Raw genomic sequence first — 19,389 nt, forward strand, 5'->3', positions numbered from 1 at the left:
ATAGTGGGGAACAGGGAGGGTGTGGGGAAGGGCGTGGGAGAATAAGGGGAGGCTTACCAAGCTCATCAAGCAGAGCGAATTTTGACCCCCAGACCAGCTCCCTGCCCCACTGCCCTGACATCTGCAAAGAGGCAGCCAAGCCCTCTGAGGACCCTGCCCCCTTCCTGGGTAGGGTCACGCCTCTCTCAGACTCCTGCTCCCCAGGCCTTATCCTTTTCAGGCTTACCCCACCCCTACCTACCCCTCAGGACACAAGTCCCCCACCCCACTCCTTGGCTCTGTCCTCTGAGACTCTGCCCTTTCAGAACCCTGGCCCCCCAGCTGTGGGGAACCCTGGCCAGGCATGTCAATCAATGTTCACTTTTTCACCTAGCCCAATGTGGCGTCCCCAGTGAAAGGCAAGCTGTGCCTGAAGACCCTGGGGTCCAGCCTGCTGTCCATCAGCTTCTCTTTGCTCTCCTGTAGAAGCGGATCACCCATGAAGACGGAACAGTGGCAGAACAATGGTGGCTGGCAGTATAACCAGGCTGTATATAACACGCCCACCGATTTTAAAAGGGGAGGGGGGCGTGCATGCATGTGTGAATGTGTGTGTGTGTGTGTGTGCGCGCGCGCGTATGCATGCTTGTGGAAGGCAGAGGCAACCAAGGTATTCGTTGCCTTCCACTTCATTTAGACAGAGTCTCTGTTGTTCACTGTTTCACAGGCCAGGCTGGCCGTCCCGAAGCTTCTAAGGATTGGCCTGGAGCTTCCTTCCCACCTTGCTGTAGGAAGTCTGGGATGACAGCCGCTCATGCTGAGTATCCGGTTCTTCTGTGGATTCTGGGGACTCAAAGGTCCTCAACACTGGCACAGCAAGCGCTTTTACCCATGGTGCCAGCCCCACACCGCTACCTTTGTGTCTACATGCATTTCATCCTGTCAACAATACAGGGAGGTGGACCCTGGTCTCCTGCCTGTTTTACACAGAAGAGAGGCTCAGCACTCTGGAGACAGAGGCTTGCAGATCTCCGTGAGTTCAAAGCCAGCCTCGTCCACGGAGTGAGAGCTGCAGACTACTCAGCCAGGAGGAATACATAGTGAAACCCTATCACACACGCACGCACGCACTCACACAAGGGCCCACTGAGGCTGAGTTCCTGCCACTAAGCCTGAGTAAGTTCAATCCCAGGGACCCACACAGTGGGAGCAAAGAACCAGTTCTTGCACACTGTCCTCTGACCATGTTTGCCATGCACACGCGTGCCATGCACACGTGTGCCATACACACGCATGCCCATACACATACACATGCAACGCAAACAAAGTGTAAGAAATAAAGGAAAGACCAAGAAGGCAGAAGCACAGAGTGGGTAACACCCTTGCTGGAAGCCACACAGCACAGCTCCAGAGATGAGTAACTGAAATTCTAAATAATGACCCTGCATCCCCAAGACAAGCTTCATTATGTTCTATAACCTCCAATGGAGGAGGCAGAGAAGTGTGAAATCCGTTTAGAAGGGCCTCTGTGCAAACTAGTTAAAAAGGAAAGGAAAAAAAAAAAAAACAAAAAACAAAAAACCAGGCTCTGAACTCCAGCAGGGTGGAAAGCTCAGCCAGGGTGCGACAGTGTGACAGTCTGGTTTCCTGTCTATGGTAGATAAGTGAGGCTCAGCAGGCTCTTCTCCATTCCAGCACACACACAGAGACGCGCGCACACACACAGAGACGCACACACACAGACACACACACACACACACACAATCTGGACCCAGCAACAACTGCCTAGAGCCCACTGTGACTGCTGTACCTCGACACAGGACCCCTGGAAGGCAAGACGGACCTTCAGAGAGATTTCCAGCTTGTCACCAAAGCAAAGGTCCCTGATGGGCACTCGGTGGGGAAGTCCTGGGGGCTGGAATGGCTCAAGGTCCCGGCCTGTGATGAGGATGGGACCCGAGGGCTGGCACATGCTGGCCAAGCCTTATCCCTGACCTGCATCACAGCCTGTGCCTGGGGAGGAGGTGATGATCTGAACCTCCCGTTCCCCATCAGTGCGGTTAGCAGATGGGTCGAACTCTTGACACCGTGTGGATCTGAGAGGAAGCTGGGAGGGTGGAGCTGATGGCCTGGATCCCAGGGTTCCTGTGAGGGTCGGGTTTGGGGATCTGATGCTGAGTTGGGGCTCTCTGAGCCCAAGAGATGCTGTTCTCAGCCTGGGAGCCCGTGGGAATCAGTGGCAGGGAAGATAAAACCCGCTCCCAAGATATATAATTTCCTGCAATTTCTGCCTTTCACCCTATCTTTTTAAAAAACATATTAAGTTTCTCTAAAACAGCAGGATTGCTTCAATTTGCATATCCCCACATGCTAATTGCTCTGCCTCTGAGATTCAGCCGGCAGCCTTTCTCTGCAGCAGGGCCAGGCTTCCTCCGGCACCTCAGCCCTCCCAGCACCCCCCTCCCCCCGGAAGGAGGCTGAGGAGGTCAGGGGTCAGGCCCGGAGGTCAGCAGGCATGGTGCCCATGGTGCTGCCCTTGGGTCAGGGGGCAAATGTGAAATGTAAGGGCACCTCAAGGACTCGATGGTCAAAATAAATGTTTAAACATCACTAAAAAGAATCATTGCAAAAAAAAAAATCCGTGATAAACACTGAAATGATGAACGAGGAACATTTTCATAAACAAAGCAGCTGATTCACAGAAAGTCAAGTAACTCGCTTGGAGTCACACACCTGGCAAACAGTGGCACTTGAGTTCTTAATCAACTTACAAACCAACCCTGAGGACGTTTTTAAATGGACAACGGGACCTCGCACGGTGTATCTATTGCCTTTTGGTCTGTTGGATTTTCCAGAGTTCCTAGAATTAGCACACTGTTCTTTTCAGTCAGATAAAAAGGCGCCGTGTGTGTGTGGGGTGTGGTGTGGTGTGGTGTGGTGTGTGTGTGTGTGTGTGTGTGTGTGTGTGTGTCTAGATTGTGTATGTGAGTCCGTAGGGGTGGGATCAGGATGCTAGGGAGATGACTCAGTTGGTAAAGTGCTGGATTTTGAGTTCAAATCCCAGCACTCGTGGTAAACTGTTGGGCATGGTGGCTCAAGTTTGCGATTCCGGCACTGGACAGGCAGAGAGAGGCTCACTCTGGGGCTCACTGGCTGGCCAGTCTAGCCCACTGGTGAGCTCCAGGCTGGAGAAAGCCTGTCTAAAATCCCAAGGTGGACAGCGCCTGAGGAATGATAACCAAGGCTGTCCTTTGGCCTCTACATGCACATGGACATATAAACACATGAGCAAGCACAAGCGCATGTACACACACACATGCAGATACATGCATATACACACGCATACATACTCACATGCAAATACATGCATATACACACACACATACACACATGCAGATACATGCATATACACATGCATACATACACACATGCAAATACATACATACACACATACATACACATGCATATACACACACATACACACATGCATATACATGCATACACACACATACATACATGTGTGTGTGCATACACACACACACACACACACACACACACACACAGTGTTACTTAAAAAGGAGGGCTGGAGCCAGGCATAGTGTCACAGAGGCAGAGGCAGATCTCTGTGAGATCCTGGCTAGCCAGGGCTACCTAGTGAGACCATCTCAAAATTAACACACAAATAAACAACCACCACAAAAGAGGGCCACAGCGCCTCAGAGGGCTCCGTGTCAGAAGCACTTGCTGCACAGCCACGCAGACCTGCGTTCAGATCCCAGCACCCACAGAGCAAACCAGACTGTCTCATGAGCCTGTCACCCCAGTGCTGGGGGGTCACACGGGAAGGTGTGGGACTTGCCAGCTGCCAGCCGGCCTAGCCACACAAACAAAAACCCTGCAGTGTCCAGTCAGGGAGAGATCCTGCCTCAAAGGAGCGAGGTGGAAAGTGATACAGGAGGACACCTGATGTCCTTCCCTGGGCTCTGCATGGGACTGTACACAGGTGTGTGCATACGCCCCTCCCCAACACACACACACACACACACACACACACACACACACACACACACATCAAATCTATCTAGGACTCTGAAACTACATTCCATCAGGAGGTGACTCAACCTGGAGCCAAGGAGAGTTTGGGGGTTGGGGGCGGGTAGGAGGAGAGAGAGAGAGGAAAGAGAGATGGAGAAGGTAGATGAGGGGGTATCAGTGCGGAGGCCTCGAGCCGATGTCCATCAGATACAGGTGGCGGTCACCTGGGGAGCTGGAGCCTTTGTTGGTTACACTAACTGTGACAGGGCCTTGGGGTCAAGCTGGCTTTTCTTTGTTGTGGTGATGGCCGACTTCCCAAACAGCCCCGTCAGCTGTGGGTCTGCTGATTTGATCCTTTGGAAGCTGAAAACCCTCCGCTGACCACTTTCCCTCCCACTCACCGAGCCTGAGGTCTGGGAAGCTGACCTAAATCCATTGCTCGGAAGGAAAACGAAACAATTAGAACAGGATGTGAGCCGGGCATGGCGGCGGCGCATGCGTGGGATCCCAGGAGGAGGAGCCCTGCTGGGAGCTTGAGACCCGTGTGGGATGGAAAAGGAGTTCTAGGCCAGCGTGGACTGTAGAATGAGGCGGTGTCTCAGAAGTAAACAAACAGACGACTCAGTGGGTAAGGGTGCTTGCTGCCAAGCCTGACAAGCTAGATTTCATCCCCAAGCCCCACATGGTGGAAGGAGAAAACTCCCCATGTTTCCTGTGGTATATGTACACATGCTTGTGTGCGCCGGATAGGATGTTCAATGCAGTATTATTTAAATGTATCGCAGGAGAAACTATATTCCATAAGCGATGGTCCACCCAGCCGATGAGGATAACAGGTAGCTATGAAATACTCACTTCTAAGACTAGTGACAGAAACTTGCAGCCCAAATACTAGGTGCCATATTGGCTGGTCATGCGGTGCACACCTTTAATCCCAGCACTTGGGAGGCAGAGGCAAGAGGATCTCCATGAGTTTGAGACCAGCTTGGTTTACATAGCAAATTCCAGGCCAGCAGAAGCTACACAGTGAGACCCGGTCTCAAAACAAAACCACTAAGTACTAAATTGTACCCCAGAAGATGTATATATGCAGCCATAAAAAAGTCATCCAAATGTCAGTAACAATGATTATCTTTGGGCAATTTTTCTATATTTCCCAACTTGTGCAGAATTAACACTGTATTTTTCCTTTGTTCTAGCCCACATGTGTGTACATGTGTATGTACATTCACGTGTATAGGTACACATATGTGCAAGTGCGTGTGCATTATGTGCTTGAGTGTGTAGAGGCTCGAGGAGAAGCTGATGTTGGGCACCTTTCTCGATCACTTTCCATCTTATTCTCTGAGGCAGGTGTCAATCAAACCAGCAGCAGGCTACTGTGGCTACGGTTGCTAGCTTGCTTGCTCTTGGGGAGGGGATCCATCTCCACCTTCAGAGGCTGGAGTTACAGGGTTACCACATCCACTCAGTGTCCGTGTGGGTTCTCAGGATGTGACCTGTGGTCCTGCTGCTTGTGCAGAAGTGATTTAACCACTGAACCATCTCCCCAGGCTAACATGGTTAATGTGATATTACATACACACATATATTTAAGCATCAGAAACGGCGCTTTTGTTTTGTTTTGTTTTGATTTGACTAGAGAAATTATTTGAGACTAAGAAATTACACATTGCATTTCAGGGAGGATGCTCACGTCTGTTCTAGGAAGGGCGACACGCCTTCCCTACCCTTCTGCCTGAATGCAACTGAGTGTCAGAGGACCCACACCCCACACCCACTTCACCCATGGCTTCCTCTTCTCTCTCTCCTTCCCTCCCATGGCTATTCCGTTTCAAAGTTCACAGCAAGGAGAAAACACCACCCTCCAGTCCCCTGAACTCCCTGGCTGGAAGGTTTCACAGAATCCAGCCCCTCCCTGGGCACACGCAGCACACCTTTGATCCAAGCAGGGAGGCGGAGGCAGGAGGATCTCTGAGTTTGAGGCCAGGCTGGTCTACAGAGTGAGTTTCAGGACAGGTAGTGCTATACAGAGAAACCCTATCTTGAAACCCTATCCCCCCCCAAAACAAAGGGGTAAGGAAAGAAGAAAAGAAAAAGAATCCAGCCCCTCCTGCTACCATCCCCACCTGCAGCCTGCCTGACCCCTCATTACCTCTCTCTCCTGACTCCAGGGCCTTTGCATCAGCTACCTGATTCCCAGGGAGCTGGCTGCAAGAACTTCTTACCTCCTACCTGCTTTTCCACATGGGCACACAATAAAATGCCCCCGGATTTTCCTTCAGGATCAAGAATGTCGTGAAGTATGTGTTATAAAAAGAGGCCGTGGGTCTGACAGGGTGGAGAGCCAGGGCAGAGGCTGGGGTTGCCAGCTGGCATTTCTCACACTAAATTAGAACTCTGGGGGACAGCGGGCAGAGAGGGTGAAACATTTACTTTCTGACTTGAAACAAATGCATTTCTAAGCAGTCTAGAAACATTCCCGGATGGGGGGACCCCAGGATGCTACAGTATGAAGCTTGGGCTTCCCTGGCTGGTACAGGTGAAGCAGTTCCCCACCCCACCCCTCCACCAGCATCCTGAAGGATGAGTACTAATCATGACAATCTAACCAACCAGAAAAGCCAAGGAGTCCTGGCCTTCCACGGCCTGTGCAGCCGGCACCTCCCATCTCTCTGAATTCCAATTCCAATGCTCCAAGCTGGCTTCTCCACTGATGGCTATAAGCCCACAGAACCTACAGGGCCACCGGTCCAAGTTATTGAGAAACTGTTCCTGGCCTATTCTGGTTGAGACATGGTCTCACTATATAGCCTAGGCTGGCCTGGAACTCAGAGATCTGTCTGCCTCTGCCTCTGAGGTGCTAGGATTAAAGGCATGTGTCACTACACATGGTCTCCCCCCTTTTTTCTTTCTTTCTTTTTAAATAAAAAAGAGGGCTGGTGATATAGCTCAGTGGTGGATTGCTTGCCCATCCTGGGCAGGGTCCTGGGTTCAAGCTCCAGCATAAGGTGTGTTTGTCAACAAGAGCCTTAGGAAGCTGAGGACCTTGCAGAAATACATCAGCATCCCCGCTGGGCATGGGGAAATGTGGGTGACTAGGAGCTGACCCCATCAACATAAGGACCCCAACTGTGTTTGCATCCACTCCGATTGTAGGAACCTTCTTGGCATTAATATTCAACATGAGCAAAGGCTTTTACTTACTAAAGTAAGCCTGTGACAGGCTGGCATCCACTCCATCCTTTGCTGTCCCTGGCCACCCACGCAGGCTCCAGGCTGAAGGCAGGAAGAAGCCCCGCGCCTTGCAGACCCACAGCCCACCCTCCCCCTTTGATCCTCCCACCCAAAGCTGGAGTTGCAAAGCTGCTCACATATAATTATTTTAATTCAGCCAGATGCTGAGAATTAGTCTCTTTTCCTTGCAAGGATTCTAGGGAAAGAGAGAACTCCGCCAAAGATGTGCCAGAAGAAAAGGGAGCCGCCAGCCTCTGGAGGAAGGGAGCCCCCAAACCTCCCCTGTGCGGGGCGCAGCTTCCACCAAGGAAACGACTGTGTTCATGATGAAAGAGGGGGGAGGAGCAGGGAGAGGGAGGAAGAGGAAGAGAGGAACGGGTAAAGGAAGATATTTACAAGCTGCTCGGAAACCAATTAAGAGCACCAGCCCCCCTGAGCTCAGAATGTCCAAAGTGCCCTAGCTGACGTTATTTAAAGATACACCAAGGAGGAGGTCGCTGCTGGGCTAAGAGCTCAGGGGAAACTGGATTTGGACCATCAAGCAATTCCCCCTCAGCCTCTCCTGAGCATCAATCAGGCAGTCCCCATCCTCATCACCTTCATCCCCATCAGTGAACCCAACTGCCCCTTAGCAGGGGAACCCTGAGGCTCTGTGCTCAGCAACAGAAGAATGTACCCTGGTTCTAGGCCTAGTTTGAGCAGCCAAGCCCTCAGCAGACACAGTGTCTGTCATCACGAAGTGCTCTGCTGGGCTTCCTTGGCTAGGTTCTTATCAGATCCTCAGGGCACACCGACCGAAGCCAGCCCTGCCCCGGGTGTACAGGCTGGACGAGCCTGATCCCCAGTGTCCTGTTCGCCCCTCGGGTAGCTAAACGGACAGGGAGGGCCACCACCAGGAAAGCAGCTGCAGCATTCCTCTGGCCACCTCTCTACAGCCAATTCCGCTTCCACACAGAAGCCCCCAAGGACAAGGTTATGACTAAAGACTGGGCTCCAGAACGGGCTGCCTGGGTCCAAACCACTTCTACTGGTGACTGTGTGGCCCTGCCTGGGCTTCATCTCTCCATGTTTCAGTCTCCTCATAGAAACTGAGGACCTTGACTATGGAATGTTAGAAGCCTCACGCTACACAAGAGAACATATAAACAAATCCACATCTATGAACCCTTAGTGTGGCCTAACATCATCACACAGGCCATGGTAAACAGCACACTACCTACACAGATGGGACCATCCCGTGGTCTCCCCCACCCCGTCCATTCGAGGGGAGGATCCGTGGCCTTCTGCCTGTTGGGCAAGCACTCTGAAGCTGAGACATACCTCAGCCCCTTCTGGTATCTTCTAGGACCCCAGACATTAAAGAGGTTCACAAAGCCACTCTTCTCACCTAAAACATTCGTGTTTTGAAAATGTTATTTAACATTAACACACTCTCTAATGGAACAGTCTCCTGCAGCTCTGACTGCCTTGTACTCACGATATAGCTGAGGATGACCTTGACCCTCTGATCCTCCTGAGAGCTGGGATTACAGGCCTGTACTTCCACACTTGGCTTATTTGATATGGGGATGAAAACCAGGGCTTTAGACTTACTAAGAAGGCAAGACCCTATGTTGATTCTTTAATGTATATACATATACATAAATACATATATATATACATATATACACACATATATAAATATATATATATGTTTTGTTCTATGTATATAAGAGTTGCTGCATTTGTGTCTGTACATCATATGCATGCCTGAAGAGGGTGTTGATGTCCTGGAATAGGAGTTACAGTTGTGAGTCACCATGTGGGTGCTGGGAATTGAACCCAGGTCCTCTGGAAGAAGAGGCAGTGCTCTTAACCGCTGAGCCATCTCTCCAGCCCCACAGCCAGTGTTCTCAACCACTATGCCATCTCTCCGGTTCCCCATGTTGATTCTTTTTTTGATTGTTTTTTTTTAAGATGGGGTCTCTCTATGTATCCCTGGCTGTCCTGGAACTTGTTAATGTAAACCAGGCCTCGAACTCACAGAGATCAGTCTGCTTCTGCCTCCTGAGTGCTGGGATTGGTTCCACTATTATCATTCTAAAAGGAATAAATGTATGACGTCACACTTGTTCTGTCACGGTTTCTAACACAGGGGATCCTGGTGAAATGCCGCTCTGATCCAGGCAGGTCCTGACCTTGTTTTTCCTTCTCTTTCTGCTAGCCCCAGGGGAGCCCTGTCCCCAGACACGCAGCCCCCCCCAGCCCCTTCTGCCTCATGAGGGGTTCCTCACTGACCTCAGGGAGGCCTGGTTTGGGTGGCCTGGGGGCAGAGTCCTGATCTTACAGTCAGCCTGACCTGGACTAGAGCCAAGGTCTGCTTCCTCTTGTTTCAGAGAGAAGCTGTAGTCTCGGGTGAAACGGGAATCTCACTCAAGTCCTCCCCCTGACCCCCGTACACAAGCGAGACTCTCATCTCAGGTCTTAGGACTAGTGTCCTGTCATCACCAGCTTCAGCTGTCAACTTTACACACACCTGGAGTCACCAGGGAGGCGGGAACCTCAGCTGAAGGGTTTCCTCCATCAGGCTGGTCCATGGCCATTCTGGAAGGCATTTTCTTTCAGATTTCATTTTATTATATTTAAGTATGTGTAATGGGTGTGTGCACATGAATGTAGGTGCTGTGAAGGCCAGACACGTTTGGTCCCCTTGGAGCTGGAGTTACAGGCATTTGTGAGCCACATGACATTGTCGCTGGGAACTGAACTCCGGTCTAATGCAAGAACAACCCGCTTTCAACCCCTGAGCCATCTCGTCAGCTCTGAGACATTTTCTGGATGCTTCATGGATGTAGGAGGGCCCCGCCCACTGTGGGCGGTGCCATCCCTAGGCAGGTGAGTCTGGGCTGTATAAGAAAGCTAGTTGGTCACGATCCCGAGAACAAGCCAGTAAGCAGCGTACCTCCACCGTTTCTGCTTCAAGCTCTTGCCTTGAGCTCCTGCCCTGATGTCCCACAACAATGAACTATTACCTGGATTATGAATTGAAATCAACCCTTTCCTCTCCAAGACACTTTTGGTCGTGGCGTTTATCACAGCAACCCAAAGCAAATGGAGCAGTACTCATCGTCTGACAAAGGGTCAGCATCATGACATCACTTCCCCTTACTGTCAGCCGTCAGAGCCCTGACCCCTTTCTCGGTGGTAAGCCACCCCATTACCTGCATCTCCACAATCCTACCGAAGCGTCAGAACCAAAGGCTGCCGGAACGGCAGACTCTTGGCTTCCCAGCAGCCACACCCACCCATATTCGTTTTCATACCTGCCCACACTCACGTCCACCCATGCACACGCACTCACACTTATACCCACATACACACATATACATTTTCTCCCTCTGTTCCACAGGGGGTGTCATCCTATGCCAGAGACAAAGTGAAAAGGGACAACCGAATGTCAAGTGCCCAAGGCCGGAAAGGCTTCGGTCATCAGTGCTGGGCTGAGGGTAGTCTGGGCTGAGGGCCATGGGATAGGGCCTGGAAGGAGCCTGGCTCTGGGGTGCAGCCTGGTCCTTCCTGCCTTGGGTCTCACCCTGCTCAGCCGTAAGGATGGAACCTTCTAGCTCTGGTGTCTCATGCCAGCCAGGTCACCAGGAGCCCTGTCCACCAGGGCTCCCTCCAGGGATGGGAAATCCTGGGCCATGGAGAAGTACCCCCTGCTACTCACCCTACAGTTGCTCAGCTCCTCTGCAGACAGGATGATGGAGCCACACTTCTTCCCGGGGACACCACTGAGGAAGAGGAGACAAAAATGAGAAGCCAGACAGGGACAGACCAACCCGACACTCCTGGGTCAGCCGTTCCCACGCCCGGCCCGTGCCATCCAGGCATCTACCCCCAACACCCCTGAGAAAGTCCCCAGAAGTGCCTGGGCAGTGTGGCTGAGTGGGCGTTGTGTGCTGGGGCTAGGCCCTCAGCCTGGGTGGCCCGCCCCCTGCTCCCAAGGCCCACCAGGGAGGTCTTGGCAACAGCACCCAGACTCACCCGGAAGCTTCCGGACCAGTGGATCTGAGGCTTTCCATCCAAAGACCACTTCTGTGGGCAAAAGACCTTGTGGGCTAGCCACCCCGTACCCAGCTACCCGGGTCCCCTGGGGCTCCAGCTCTGAGCCAGTCCGCTTCACTAGGGAGGAGCAGCTGAGGGTGTGCTAGGGTCTTGGGGAGGGGGTCCTCTCCATGGCTCTTGCCTGCAGCTACCTCCATTTGAATTCCTTGGCTGGGGTCTTCTGGGGCCAAAAGATGCCCCACTTAATGAGGGGCCAGGCAGGACCAGAAGGGACCATTACAGCAGAGAAGCCCCTCCAGAAAGGCAAGTCAAAGAGAGGGGATCTACTCAGGGTACTCCACCACCTCTTCCTCTTGTCGGTGGGGATGGGGTGCGCATGCCCCAAGAACTAGCTCGTGCCACTCTAAGATATGAGACTAAGACAGGGGGATCATAGGGTCCACTGAGGGGGAGAGTCATATGTGAGGCTGTGGAGCAGCTGTGACCAGGGTTCTGCCCCTGCACATACATGACAGTGATGTGGACTGTTTTCCTGACCTGCACACACAGTGCCTGGTGCAGCGAAGACTCTGGATGACACAGTCTCCCTCCCTGCACTCTTGCTGCACTATGGTGGGGCGCTGTGAAATCCAGACCCCACATCCTGCCCAGCTCAGAGCAGCAGCGCGCTGTATGTGGAACCCTTGAGATGCACTGATGAGCTTTCCCCAGCATCAGCCTTGGGAGCAGAGGAGGGAGGGCAGAGGAGCCTCCTGGGGCTGAAGACGCACTCTAGGTTTCTCCACACTGGATGAGCAGGGTGGGGACCACACCTGTCCCAGGCAGGTGGCAGTGCTGTAACTTGTCCCCACACCCTGGCCTGGTGGAGACCAGACAGAGTCCTCAGCAGCGGCCTCCTCCGCCCCTGGTTCTCCATCTGTTGCTCTGCCGTGGACTCCACCTTCTATTTCTGATCTTGCTGTTCCTCCTCTCCTGCCTCAACCTGCTCCCACCAGCTTGGTCCTCCTCTTCCCACCTCTCTCCCTCTGGACTTTATCCCTCTCTCACGTCTGCTTGTGCGCCCCCCTCAGCTCGCTGGTATCCCCTCTCCCCATAAACCAGCAGCCACACTGGTCCTGAGCTGTGAGGGGGTCCACACATGGCTCCTCCAGCCTCTTTCCTCATCTGCAGGAGGCTGAGTGGGACTCCCTTACTAAGCCCCAAAGGCCCTTAGGCCCACATGGTTATGAGAAAGAAGCCGGGACGGAGGCTCTCTTCAGGAGAGGAGAGGGAAGACCATGGAGGGCCTATGTTGGCCACGTTTTTATGAGGTCAGCCAAAAGCACAAGGTCGGGGTGGGAACTGGGAAGTAGATAACCCTCTGTAGCCGGTGAGCTATGGAAGCAGTGTGTGTGTGTGTGTGGGGGGGGGGTGAGCCAAATCAACTGCATAGACAGGAGAAAGCTGATATTTAACAGAGAAACCATGGAGAAGGGAGAGCCAAGAGGGGTATTAGATGAGGAAAAGGGAGGAAAAAGAGAATGGGACAGAGCTCAGAGGGAAAGAGGGAACTGAGAGGACCCCAGCCCCTCCCTACTCCCGAAAGCCCCAAGAGCCACCAGGGCTCCAGCTCGGACTGGATAGAGGAGGGCTGTCTGTCATCCTGGTGCCTGAGACCTTATGGAGGGACCCAAGACCCTTTGTCTTCCTACCCAGGGATTAACAGTAACCAGGAACTGGCCCCAGAGGCAGGCGCCCTCTGTAGAGCTGGCTGAATGCGGAAGGACGTGAGGGCCACAGCCGCGTGCTGACCTACCCATTAGACACAGCCGGCATAGGCTTGCCCGTCCGGGAGTTGAGGCTGAATGCGCCTATCCTGTGGAGACAGGAAGAGAAAGCCAAGCATGAGCCATGCATGACCCGTCTTCAGAGGCCAGAACACTTGACCTGAGGATGCCTGGACCCAAGTTTCTGCCTTGGAAGTCATTAAAACAGGACCAAAAGCCCAGGCCACAGAGGGAACATTTCCCAGACCTTAGGGTGAAGCCCTAAGTCATGCTTCCCCGGAGCTGTTCGGAGCGGCCCCAGACCAGCAGCCACAGCAGCCCCTGGGCTGCATATCACAAACATGCCTCAGGCCAACTCAGCAACCCTGAAGTGGAGACCCAGACACCTGCTGCAGGTGAAGACTGATCGAGTCACATCTCTGGGCCTCAGTGGCTTAACAGTTCCTCCCCATTTACATGCCAAAGGCCCAAATCCAGCACCCCATATTTGGAGACAGGACCTTCAAAGGGGCTGGAGAAATGGCTTAGCAGTTAAGAGCTAGGAACCAAGTTTGGTTCCCAGCACCCACATCAGGAGGCTCACCACCCACATCAGGAGGCTCCCAGTCAGGTCTGGAAACTTGACACCCTCTTCTGGACTCCGAGGGAATCTGCACTCAAGCGCACGTACCCACACACAAATATAGACACATACACTTAAATAAAAATAACTTTTTAAAAAAAACTTTAAGAAAAAAGGGGGCTGGGGAGGTGGCTCAGGGGTTAAGAGCACTGACTGCTCTTCCAAAGGACCTGGGTTCAATTCCCAGCACCCACATGGCAGCTCACAACTGTCTGTAACTCCAGTTCCAGGGGATCCGACACCCTCATACAGACACACATGCAGGCAAAAACACAATGCACATGAAATAAAAATAAATAATTAAAAAAAACTTTAAGAGAAAAGCGTCGATTAAGGAACTGAGGTCACATGGGTAGGGTTGGACTGACCAGACACACACAGAAGGGTAACTCCACCAAGACAGAAGAAAACCTACAATCAGCCCAAGCCAGAGAGAGAGGCTTTAGCAGAAATGAACTCGGTTGGCACCTTGGACAGGGTGGGGTGGCACATGCCCACAGGTCTAGCATTTGGGAGGTTGAGGCAGAAGGATCTGTTTGAGGCTTTCATGGGCTGTAGATGAAGACCCCAGGCCATGACGCAAAACTCAAAGGAAATGGAGTGTGGCAGTACATGCGTGCAATCCCAGTATTCACCAGGCCCAGGCAGAAGGGGCCTGAGTTTGAGACTGCCCTGTAGTGAGACTCTATCTCAAAAAAACCTCCAACACAACAAAACCAAAACCACACTTCATAGGCCCAAGGAACTGGTTTTTAGTCCCCTCTGGGACAACAGAGCCTCTGGATGCACTAATCTCTTACAAGGCCACCACAGTGTTTGGATATGAGCTGCACGCACTCTCCCACATTTTATTTTACTATTTATTTATAAACAGGTAGCTGAGGCTAGCCTTCGACTTATGTAGTTGAGGATGGCCTTGAACTCCTCCTCCTTCACTTCCCAAGGGCTGGCATCCTATATTTGAAGCCATAGGTGATTTATGATGCCTAACCCAGGTATGATGCTCGACCTAGGCTTGCCATACTGTATTGTCGAGGGAACAGTGACCAGGAAAACGTCAGCACACATTCAGGAACATGCAGCCTTTTTAAAAAGTATTTAGTTGACAGAGTACATGTATATGGAGCCCATGAACACTGAGGGCTTCCTGCATAGATTTCACTAGCAAAACACTGACCCTCACATCTGTCCCAGAATAGATGCCCAGTAAACAAGAGCTGCTGGTGGGTTTAGTCATGAACGGCTAAACTTAGATACACAGGACCTTCTGGGGAAAGGACCTGCCTCCTCCACAGCATCCCCGTGACGCTCCACTTCAGATCTCGCTTGTCCTTGGGCTCATCTTCTGTGGGAAGGATCCCTCCATCCCCTCCCCAAGGTGGACAGGTGACAGCAAGCAGGAAATGGACCTGTAACTGGTTAGGCTTGGATCCGGGTAGGAGCCTGGAAGTGTAGTAGACACACTCCTGGACTTCTCAGCCAGAGGGAGTAGGAAGGCGATGAGAGAGAGAGCAATTGGGAATGAAGAGGATCAAATGCATTGTACGCATATGTGAGATCGTCAAAGAGTAAATAAAATAAATTTAAAATATGTAAATTCGAATGAAAGTACCTGCACACTGCTACTGAACAAGAGCTAATTGTGGTTTCTCCTGGGAAAATCCCACTTCTCTTTCCTTTTTAAATTTGTTTTTACTATTTTTAACTCGTGTGTGTATATGTGTGTGTGTGTGTGTGTGTGTGTGTGTGTGTGTGTGTGTGTCTGCATGTGGATGTGTGCACGTGAGACCAGAGGTATCCAGTCCCTTGGAGCTGGAGTTGCAGATGGTTGTAAGTCACCTGATGTGGGTGCCGGGATAAAGTTGTGTGTTCTTTTCTTTTTTTTTTTTTTTAATTTTTCAAGATTTATTTTTACGTACATTGGTGTCTTGCCTGCATGTATGTCTGTGTGATGGTGCCATATCCTCTGGAACCGGAGTTACAGACAGCTGTGAGCTGCCATGTGGGTCCTGGGAATTGAACCCAGGTCCTCTGGAAGAGCAGCCAGTGCTCTTAACTGCTGAGCCATCTCTCCAGCCCTATAGTAAGTGTTCTTAACTCATGAGTCATCTTTCCAGTCTTGTAAACTGATAAAATTTGGGGGCCTCTTTAAATTTATAATTCATCCTTGTCTACATAGTGAGTTCCAGGCTAGCTAGTGCTACACAGAAAGACCCTGTCTCAAAAAAAAAAAAAAAAAAAAAAAAAAAGACCCACATGCAAAACCTAAAAAACAACCACCAAAAAACCCCCTAAAATTCTAAATTAAATCTTTGCTGTTTTTGTGAAAAACCTAAATGAATGAAAGAAAAAGGGTCAGCTTTATACGTCTCTGCTTCTCTCGAGCCTCCGAGGACACATGAGATCTAAATTCTGTTTGTTTTTTAAGATTTGTCTTATTTTTGTTTACATGTATGTGTGCCTATGTGTATGCACGCAGGTGCCTGGAGTCTAGAAGAGGACTTTGGATCCCCTGGAGCTGGAGTGACAGGTAACTGTGACCTGCCTGATGTGGGTCAGGTCTGCAAGAGCAGCGAGTGCTCTTAACTGCTGGGCCGTCTCAGCCCACTCCATGCTGTTGGTTTTTTTTTATTTTTTTGGTTTTGTCGAGACAGGGTTTCTCTGTGTAGCTTTGCGCCTTTCCTGGAACTTGCTTGGTAGCCCAGGCTGGCCTTGAAGTCACAGAGATCCTCCTGGCTCTGCCTCCCGAGTGCTGGGATTAAAGGCGTGCGCCACCACCGCCCGGCCATGCTGTTGTTCTTAAAGAATCAGTTAAAGATATGTTGGGGACTGTCTAGCAAATGTGAATTTGTATCCTATGTGCGTGTGGATGTGTGTGTGTGTGTGTATGTGTGTGTGTATGTGTGTGTGTGTGTGGACATGTGTGTGTGTGTGTCCAGAGGCTAATCTTTCCTCCATCATTTTCCACCTTATAAACCAAGGCAGCAGCTCACAGTTGAGCCCAGAGCTTTGCAGTTCAGCCAGCCAGCCAGCCAAGAACGCTGTCTGTGCCTCCCAAGGCTGGAGTCACAGGCTGCCAAGCCCGGGTGCTGGGATCTGCTCTTCATGCTTTTCCCACAGAGCTGTCTCCCCATCTTCTTGTGTTTTTTATATATATATATATTTTTTTTTTAAATGCCCCTGATTCTTTAAGCTCCAGAGCCTCCAAACCTGAGTTTTTCCCCTGATCTCAATAAATGATAGCTACTATGATGTTTTGGAAACCCAGAGATGGGACTTTTGAAGGGAAAAAGAAACCATTCTTGGGGTTCTGGTGCTACCATGTAGTTACTGAGGAGTTTACAGGCAAGGGTCTAGGGGAGTCTACTCCCTACACACACACACACACACACACACACACACACACACACACACTCACATACACACACATGCATACACACTTACATATACATACTTAGACACACACACACACATGCATACACACTCACATATACATACTTAGACACACACACACTTACATAGACACACACTACACTTACGAGCCACAGTGTGAGGACATAAACCAGGCAGAAGCAAGTGAGGGGTTCACGCTCAGCTTAGTCTGAACCCCCTCTCTCCTGCCTGCCCCTGCCTGGGCCCTATCCCTAGGGCTTCCTCAGGAATAATAAGGAGCCGTCCAGAGCTGCACGGTGGGAATCCTGGAGACTCCCCATCCCAGAGGCCGCTCAGAGTGACAGCTCTCCCTAAGAGCTCTATCCAGTTCCGCAGACTATCAGAGCCCGGAAGGTGAGAAGTGCCCCCCCCAGCTCCAGCCTGTTCTTAGCTCCCAGCTCAGGTCTACACCTACACACCTACACACTACATACCTACACACCTACACACTACACACCTACACACCTACACACTACACACCTACACACCTACACACTACACACCTACACACTACACACCTACACACTACACACTACACACCTACACACTACACACCTACACACCTACACACTACACACCTACACACTACACACCTACATACCTACACACAGCAAATAAGCTGAGGAGTGTGCTGTGCAAATCAAGCCCAGGTTCCGACTCCGGCTTTCCCTCTCCCTGGCTGAGTGGCCTGAGGTGCATCACTTCCCAGGTGTTCTCTGGTCTCTCCCTCACACAATTAGAGAGGCAGGGTTGCACAGTGACTAGACAGTTCTCAGTCACCGTCCCTCCCCGCAGGATTACAAGCTCTAGTAACTCAGCCTGGATCCCTCCAAATGAACTGAGTGAGAAGCATAGGAGAGTGAGCAGGGCCTGGGATCCCTCTCTGAAAGCCCTGGCTCTCTGATGCTCTGACACCAGCAGGCTCTCAGCCAGGATGGGCAGAAGATGGCTCATCACAGGGGGAGCCGCCCCAACAGGCTGTAACCCTCCTACACTTACGTGAGAGGCTTCTCCAGGCGGCTCCCAGAGGACCCTACGATCTCTCCAAGGGTACAGAAGGCCTGGCCCAGGAAGTCCTGTATACCCAGGGGCAGAAGAGACCAGTGTCAGCCACCACGTTCACAGCCACCCCTCCCCCACTGAAGTGACAACATGCAGCCTTAGATACATGCTCTCCGAGGGAAGCCCAGGGCCCAGCCAGAATATGGCATTCAAGAGACAGCCCGGGCTTGCTGGGCAGTCACGGGCGGAACTCACGTGTTTAGATAAATCCGGGCTCTTGGAGTCCACGTCGTAGCTACAGGGAACACAGAGAAATGGTAAAGGCAGACAGGGGACATCCCACCTAACCCTGCCCGGCTGTCAGGTCCCCCCACTCCTCAAGTGTGCTCTGTAATCACTGGGAGTCTTGGAGGCTCATCCTGTCCTGATCTCGGGGAAGATCTCAGGTTGAAGAGTAGTCCTATGGGTCTCTCAGGATTTACACAGACCCACATGAAGGAAGGCCAACTCTCACAAGTTGTTCTTTGGCCTTGACACTCTGCCATGGCACACACACATACTCACACGAACAGATATAGTTCATTTTTTAAAAAAGATTTACTTACTTCCCTGCGCAAGTGTTCCATCTCACTAAGGATGGAAAATGGCACAAGTGGACCCTGTATCCCGGCTGGATCACAGGTGGCTGTCACCCTGCCCATCACTGCCAGTTGTCTGCCTTGCCAGCGTCAGTGTGGTCTGCCTGGCAGCTCTGTACTCACACCCTCTCCTTCCCCATGCCCAGTCACTCCTAAGAACAGGAGGCATGGCTACCCCGTGTGGGCTGCAGGCCGGCTGCTCCTGCAGCTGAGCTGGTCCCTCTCCTGGAGCCAGCTGGGCCGCAGCCTCCTCTCCCAGGGTCCTGCTTGCCACATTTCCTCCATCAGCCTGCCCTGCTCTAGGCTCAGAGGCAGGCCCCTACTGAGGGCTGGGGGTCACCACTCACTGTCTGGAGCATCTTGCCTCTCCAGACTGTCACCAAACTTCTCTGTCCTGTCACGGGCCATGTTTGTTCACACTTCTTCCAGATTCCTCCAGGCCCCAGCCCCTTTCTTTCCCACTCTATCGATTCTTCTCCAGGACACTGCCCTTTGCAAGCCCACCCTTCCCCCTCACAGCCCCTGGAAATAACACAAACTCCCTGCCTGGTCACCAAGAGGGAAAGCCCTCCTGATGGCCCTGTCCTTCTTTCTGGTGGACATGCAGACACCAGAGACCTACTTGTCCCCTGAC

The 19,389-nt window shown here is 51.8% G+C and overlaps 1 protein-coding gene across 2 annotated transcripts in view; it reads right to left on the bottom strand.

The window, feature by feature from the left end:
* The window catches only part of Cpne5 (copine 5), an 84,346-nt gene that overhangs the window by 31,645 nt on the left and 33,312 nt on the right, over nt 1-19,389 (bottom strand). The window contains exons 5-9 of one of the 2 annotated variants that reach the window (XM_059281549.1): nt 18,373-18,412; nt 18,115-18,191; nt 13,091-13,150; nt 11,275-11,325; nt 10,958-11,021 (exon numbers count right to left, since the gene is read on the bottom strand). In XM_059281549.1, coding sequence (XP_059137532.1) covers nt 10,958-11,021; nt 11,275-11,325; nt 13,091-13,150; nt 18,115-18,191; nt 18,373-18,412 — 292 coding nt within the window. The remainder of the gene's footprint in view (nt 1-10,957; nt 11,022-11,274; nt 11,326-13,090; nt 13,151-18,114; nt 18,192-18,372; nt 18,413-19,389) is intronic. The other variant, XM_059281550.1, reaches the window with a different exon arrangement.

The sequence above is a fragment of the Peromyscus eremicus genome, chromosome 16_21 (assembly GCF_949786415.1).
Source record: "Peromyscus eremicus chromosome 16_21, PerEre_H2_v1, whole genome shotgun sequence".
NCBI classification, from domain to species: Eukaryota; Metazoa; Chordata; class Mammalia; order Rodentia; family Cricetidae; genus Peromyscus; species Peromyscus eremicus.